Source organism: Phaseolus vulgaris, chromosome 8 (assembly GCF_051622355.1).
Source record: "Phaseolus vulgaris cultivar YP4 chromosome 8, ASM5162235v1, whole genome shotgun sequence".
In the NCBI taxonomy this organism is placed as follows: Eukaryota; Viridiplantae; Streptophyta; class Magnoliopsida; order Fabales; family Fabaceae; genus Phaseolus; species Phaseolus vulgaris.
The window spans coordinates 43,260,922-43,268,266 of record NC_143505.1 but is presented as its reverse complement, the minus strand read 5'-3'; the positions used below and the strand labels follow the sequence as shown (position 1 = coordinate 43,268,266).

General features: G+C 33.0%; 1 protein-coding gene across 1 annotated transcript; it reads left to right on the top strand.

Moving 5' to 3' along the window:
* Nucleotides 1–3,699: 3,699 nt before the first annotated feature.
* On the top strand, nucleotides 3,700–6,576 carry LOC137826604 (BURP domain protein RD22). Its single transcript, XM_068632627.2, has 3 exons — nucleotides 3,700–3,783; nucleotides 4,329–4,431; nucleotides 5,603–6,576. The coding sequence occupies exons 1-3, from the start codon at nucleotides 3,745–3,747 to the stop codon at nucleotides 6,481–6,483; spliced, it is 1,023 nt and encodes a 340-aa protein (XP_068488728.1). The 5' UTR covers nucleotides 3,700–3,744; the 3' UTR covers nucleotides 6,484–6,576.
* Nucleotides 6,577–7,345: the final 769 nt, after the last annotated feature.

Here is a 7,345-nt window from a genome sequence, read left to right as displayed (position 1 = left end):
ACAGAAAAACAATCGGTTGTTTCTTCGAAACAATCGGTTGTTTATACTAGTAAAGCTTAAAACAAAATTTAAATAAGTTCAGAGTAAGAGAGAGATACACCAACAATTTATACTGGTTCACTCTTAAGCCAAGAGCTACATCCAGTCCCCTGAAAACCAATGGGTAATCCACTAAGTAATCAAACCAGATTACAACACACAAACCACCAAAGTAGTGACCTTGTACCCTTCAAGAAACACACTCCCTTTGGCAAGACACACCAAGAGTATTGATCTTGACCACCTCAAGAGCACACAACACTCCTTGACAACACAACACTAGAAATACAATAGGTTGAGAAAGGATTACACTTGTTCACAGTACAAACTAAAATCAATACAATTGCAATCCTATTTCACTCTCTTTGAAAACCCAAAGCTTGATGTGAATGTTCAAATCTTAGAATCAACTTTGTCACAGCTGAAAAACTCAAATATGTTTCTCTTGCTTGTTTGAAAACATAAACAAACCATTTATATTTTCCAAAGATTGGTCAAAGCAATTAATGAAGGAGCGTATTCAGTTGAAAAAAATTTAAAGCACATTCAACAACCAAAACATAATTATGTTAGGATTTTCAAAGAAACAATCGGTTGAAACCACGAAACAACCGATTGTTTGGTTTGATAGTTAAGTCAACCAAACTAAAACAGTTTTCAACCTTTTCAAAACTCATAAGAGTAAAAAACCCGGTTGATTCGACAAAACAACATGTTGTTTTTCACTTAGTTGGAAAAACACTTTATTTTCTAAAAGGTTTTAAATCACATCAGTTTTAGATTCAACAAAAGAGTGGATCACATTCTATTCTACCCAGATCCCTCCCAAACACAACAGCAACACCAGTCTTGCATCAAATACATTGGATTTGAATTCTTCAAAGCACTTGATCAACAAAGAAGAGATCTAGGGCATAAGAAATGAGGGTTTGAAAATACATACCAATTGGAAGCAGAGAGAAATGAGGTTCGAAGCAAAGGTAAAACGATGTCACACAATTCCTATTCCTATGACATAGGGAGAAAATGATTTGAAGATTAGCTCTAAAAGAGGATTTTAAAATATGTGAATATATGAAAAAAAAATTGTATGCGAAGACAATGTGTGTTGAAATAAGGAGCGAGGTGTGCTCCGAAAATATGTATAAAAGAGGGAAAAGTCTTATGTGTTTAGAAAAGTGAAAGTAAACGTGGGAAAACTTAAAAAATACAAGAAATTGGGTGCAGTTTGTCAAAACACTGAAGATACTCATAAGGGGTTTAGAAAACCTCCAGTATGACATGTCTTACCAGAGGTTATTAGAACATTAAAAATAATTTTTTTTGCAGTGTAACAAAAATTACATATTCATAATACTTCAAAAAAAACTTCAAAGAGTATAATAATATTTGTATCGGACAATCCCAAACTGAATACCAACATGTTCGTAATAGGAATACTACTACATTAACAAACTAAATCTATCATAATTGTAAATATATATTAAACAATACTATTATCTAATTTAAAAATTAATAAATTATTCTAAAATAAAAAAATATATAAATTTAAAAAAATAACCGCAAAAAATTTTGGCGGTTTGCTAGTGTTTTTTTATCACAAAATAAATTAAAGGTATTTATGGGATACCTCAACCCTTGTACAAAAGACCTACCTAAGTCTGTCTCCTTCCAACCTCGTTACACAAGCAAAAACCTTGAGTCTAATCTCTTATACAAAAATAAACTAAAAAGTTTTAAAACTAACCTCATTATAACCCCTCTACTCATCAGCTATACCTCCTAAATTTTTTTTGACAAACTTCATACAAACCAGTGGCTCAAGACACCAATCAGAAAAGGAAAAACATACCCTACGGGCTTTCGACTTTACTAAAGACCAAGCCTTCTGTTGCGCCAAAGTAAAAATCTCATTACGATCTATCCTACTGCCTCTGAAAATTCTCTTATTCCTGTGCCTCTATAATACTCCTACCACTGCTTTCCACACAACCCCAAATTTGATTAACACTTTATTTGGCTTCCCTTAACTTGAAATTAACAAAATGTTTTTGGGCTCCAAATGATTCGTCGATGCCAACCCCATCCACTCGTAGCACTTATAACACACAAGCCAGACAACTCTACACGTACATTAAAGATGAAACGTATTTTCCTCTCCCTCCCCACACATACAACAAAGTACAAATCCCCCTTCTTGCCAAATTCGCTTTATACGTTATTTTATCTTCAAAAACCCTCCATTTTGTGAGATGGGATGATGGTTGTGCCTTTATCCTCCAGAAATTCTTAAACAAATCCCTCTCGTCTGCCTAAGAAACTTCCTTAAGAATACTGTATGCAAATTTGTTGTGTACACTATTGTCGCGCCATCTTTCTAAACCCAAGAATCCTTTTTATCCACCCTTACCCTCTTCTCTCCTAAAAGTTGCATCATCTGTTGTTCTTGAATCTTTTCCTAGTCGAACAAATTCCTTCTCCATTCAATCTTCTAGTTCCATTATGAACTTTTTGTCCTCTCCCCTTCTTGGAAAGGAAAGATTCCTTATTGACATAGTGTTGACGTAAGAGTCATGGTACTGTAGTAGAGGAGGTACAGTGTTGGTGCTAGTGCGTTGAAGGCACGGTGCTGTTGAAGGCACAGTGCTGCTGTTGGCACGGTGAAGGCTTGGGCCGTTTGAACGGTGAAGGCGCAGTATAGTCCAATCCAGTAGGGGTGACACTGGTGACGGTGGTTCAGGCGTGGTGGGATGCGGTGACACTAAGGAAGAACGCAGAGGAAGAGAACCACAGAGGTGCTTGTCTTGCGGTTATCTGACACTAGTGGAGCGGTAAACTTCAACGGAAAATGTGGAAGGAAAGTTCAAAAGGAGCGGCGACACAAGCAACCGGAGAGTGAAGAGTGTAGAAAAAAATGGAGTTGGAGCAAGCAAAAAATACTAATGGATTGGAATGCATTTTAACAACGGTTGGTACATGCAACCGTCGTCATTTGCCGAAACAAAATTAATGTTATTGAGATTGAATCGTCGTTATTAAGTATCGTTATTTTAATATTTTGTGATTATATTAAAGAATCGAAGTTAGCGGGTGAGAGAGGACATATGATATCCAGAATCAAAGAACTTAATAACAGTTTATAATACAATGACACTAGATACCATCTTCAAATAAGGTTTTGTGTTCAAATGTTTTAAATAAAAACACATAATTAAAAGAAAAAAAAAACTCTACTTAAAATAACTAAATTTTTTCCAAGAGAATTAATATTAAAAAACGTTGATACATATATCATAGTAATATCATTTTAAAAATAAATAACCTTTGCAGCAAAATTGTTGTATTTTTCTTGAAAATAAATTAAGAGGAGCTGTATGAAAGCTAAATGTTGGAGTCACGTAATGCATGATGTGGAACTTGTTGATAAAAATAATAAAAAATGAAAAAATGCATGATGTGGAACTTTTGAACCATATACTCTACCAAACTCCTTACATACACCTGATTTTAATCAATTCTCTTCTCCTCCCCGCCCATATAAAAGAAAAACATTATTACTGAGGTATGGGTAGTTAGTTGAATTGAAGATAATAATTAATAAAGGTGGTTGATTCTTGAAAAAACAATTCACTATATATACTACGGTTGCAAGCCACTTTGTTTCTCATTTCTTAGTTGCATTTGATCAATTCTCCAAATAACAGTATGGAATTTCACATTCTTCCCATCGTTACTTTTCTCATGGTGAGCTCCAATTCCTCCCCCATCCACTTTTCTTTAACATAAAGTAGCTCAAACTCTTGCTTTACACAGTAGGAAAAAATAATTATTTACTATTAGTATTTGAGTTTAATGATAATGTACTTATTATGTAAATTATTTTGCACTGATAACCAGTTAAAAGTTATAGTTGGTATAACTTTCAATATAATAAACTTAAACAATTTAATTATATAATTATTTTTAATTGAATAATAATATGACATTATTTTAAATTGTGGTGGCGTAATTTATATTTCTTAATTTTAAATTATTTGAGCAGTGGTGATTAAAGTGCATTGGTGAATAGGGTTTGGACTAATTAAGAGGATAAACCATTTTTATTTCATGTAAAGTTTATAATATTTTGTTAGTTTTATTAATTTTAAAATGTCTCACCTAGAGTTTCTTTAGAACTGTAGGTCTAAACATACGTATAATTTATTTTCTTTGTAGCCTAAATCTTTATTTTGCATGTGAAAATGATTGTCATATATGAGAAACTAATGGGGTTGTGTTACGAAACGCAGCTTGGTGTGGCAGCTAGTGCAGCATTATCTCCAGAATTTTACTGGAAGTCCGTGCTTCCCACCACACCAATGCCCAAAGCCATCACTGATTTGCTACACCCTGGTCAGTACAATAATAGTCTTACAAAACAAAACAAAATTAATATTTGACAAATATTTTACTTATTTCAAATTTTTTTCAGGCTATGAACCTCAACACTATCTTTGTTTTAGATTAAAGGGAGACTCTTTCTTCCTCCATTCCATAGTTTCTTCATGCAACTTGATAAGATGTTAGAAAAATCAAAATTTATTATTCAAATATTTAGATTATGTAATTTAAAATATATTTTGGATTTGATTTCGAAATCTAAAAATGCATAACATATTAATCTTAATAATTTAAAAATATATTTTAGATTGTATAATTTATAATGTATTTTTTAATTATACAATTTAAAAACATATTTTAAATTGAATAATATAAAATACATTTTAAAACAGTAAAATCCAAAATATAACTACAAATTTTAATTTTAGATTACAGAATTGAAATATAGATTATAGAATTCAAAATATTTTTGATCCATAGATAATTTAGATTTTCTGATAGAGATACTCAAGAAAGCCTTAAAGAGAATACTTCAAAAACACGTACCTTGGAGGGCAACAGGCTAGTCTTGTTATGTAAGGATAAATTTCAATGATACCATATGCTTTTGCAAATACGTCATTAAGCAAAATATTAGTTTTAACTAGTTTTTTATAAAAATAATATTAAGAAAAAAACATAAATAAGTTTTTTTAAAATTAAACATACATAAATTAATATGTAAAAAATCATTTTTTTATAATTTGTACTGTTAACTTGTGTTATTTTAACTTATAAAATAACGGCTTAAGAGTGTACTTAAAAAATCCAATATTATCAGTAAGACAGACTTCATAATCTGATGAAATCCGTGTGAAATTTATTACATATGTGAGCCTTATTTCTTAGTATATCATTGTCTAACTAACACGAATTTCTTTACTAGGTAGAAGCAAGTTTGTTCGAAAGAAAGTATATTCCATTGTGATTAGTAATTAGCACACAATAAAGTAATAGCCACTTTTTGTTTGAGAATGAGACAAATTGTAAAAAAAAATGCAGCTACGTACTTTTTTTCTCTATTCTTATTTTCACAAGTTTTCATAGAATTCCCACCGCATTATAATTGTAAGAATGTATAAGAAGCATATTAAAAATAATGAGTGATTACAGTTTTCTCAAGTTAAAGCTGAAAAGTATGCAGATTGGAAGGAAGAGAAAGACGGGTCTGCAGATGTAGGGAATGGTGTAAATGTTGGTGTAGAAAAGGGAAACCAGGGACAAGGAGGTGGCACTGATGTTAATGTTGGTGGAGGAAACGGTGGAGTGAATGTACACGCAGGACCAAAGGGAAAGCCGGTGCATGTTGGAGTTGGGCCACACTCTCCATTTGATTACACTTATGGAGCCAGCGAAACCCAATTACGTGATGACCCCAATCTGGTACTCTTCTTCTTGGAAAAGAACTTGCATCATGGAACCAAATTGGACTTGCTCTTCTCTCAAACCTCTAATGCTGAGGCCACATTCTTGCCTCGTCCTTTGGCTGATTCCATACCCTTTTCTTCAAACAAGGTCAATGACATATTGCACAGGTTCTCCATCAAGGCCTGGTCAGATGAGGCTCAAGTGGTGAAAAACACCATCAGTGAGTGTGAAAGGCCTATCATCAAAGGAGAGGAAAAGCGTTGCGTGACTTCCCTTGAGTCAATGGTTGATTTCGCCACTTCCAAGCTTGGGAATAATGTTGGTGCTATCTCCACAAATGTGAAAAAAGAAAGCAAGTGGCAACATTACAAAATAGCAGCAGGAGTTAAGAAATTGGGTGAGAAGAGTGTTGTGTGCCACAAGGAGAAATACCCATATGCAGTGTTTTACTGTCACAAATCAGATAGCAGTAAAGCCTATTCTGTCCCATTGGAGGGTGCTGATGGAAGCAGGGTCAAAGCAGTTGCAGTGTGTCACACTGACACATCAAATTGGAATCCCAAGCATTTGGCCTTCCAAGTGCTCAAAGTTCAACCAGGAACTGTTCCTATCTGTCACTTCCTCCCTCAGGGTCATGTTGTCTTTGTTCCTAAGTAGAAGACCAAAAGTCCTAAATATGATGTTGAATAATTAGGCAGTTTTAATAGCATAAAATGAGCTATAAAACTGAATCGTAGTATTATTATAGTATATCTCACGTTGTCTCAAGTTTGCTTTTACAGTTTTACGCATGTAATATGTAATATTGTTTTACAAATGCACCTTGACGTTCAGCTTTTGATTACAAATCACAGATGAAAATGCTTTCTACGTCATCTAATATCAGAACAAGCACCCAAAACATGATGTTAAAATTAAGAAGAATAATTTAGATATAAGGTATAAGACTATATATTACCATTGTTTGTTTCATTTTGGAAATCTTTGTCGTAATTCAACGTTTTCGCAACTGATTTAAGGACACGCAAAGGTATTTATTGTTTTTCCAATTCCTGTATAATATGTTAATAACTTTCGAGTGTGGCGAGGAATGTATTTGGCTTGTGCTTCCAACACATTCAATAGATAATTTACCTGATGATAATAAGTAAACGATAATAACTGCTATAACTTAATTACCATTATTTTATATAGGGTGAGTTCAGGTACTACCTGACAATTTGTCATTGTTGTTCTGCAATGTTCCAGTTTGTGTATTTGTTCTTTTACTCTTTGAGTCGTGTGCATCATTTTCATGAATTTCTGAATAAGTATTTATAATGTTGAAGTAAATAAATTGGTCAACAGCAACACTTATATACAAACGAAAAATAATTTGGACAAAAAAAATTACATCTGAAACTCACCACAGTTTATCTCAGATAAGGGTGTTCTTTTCGTTTGGTGACCTGCTGCAAATTCAGAATAATGAAAATCAATAACATACACAGCTAAAATTTTAATCAGAGTTATCATTGTA

Bases quoted from the DNA above. Each gene is read 5' to 3' on its own strand.
- LOC137826604 (XM_068632627.2), top strand. From the start codon at position 3,745: ATGGAATTTCACATTCTTCCCATCGTTACTTTTCTCATG. The intron at 3,784-4,328 runs GTGAGCTCCAAT...TACGAAACGCAG, and splicing joins CCATCGTTACTTTTCTCATG to CTTGGTGTGGCAGCTAGTGC. The intron at 4,432-5,602 runs GTCAGTACAATA...AAAAGTATGCAG, and splicing joins CACTGATTTGCTACACCCTG to ATTGGAAGGAAGAGAAAGAC.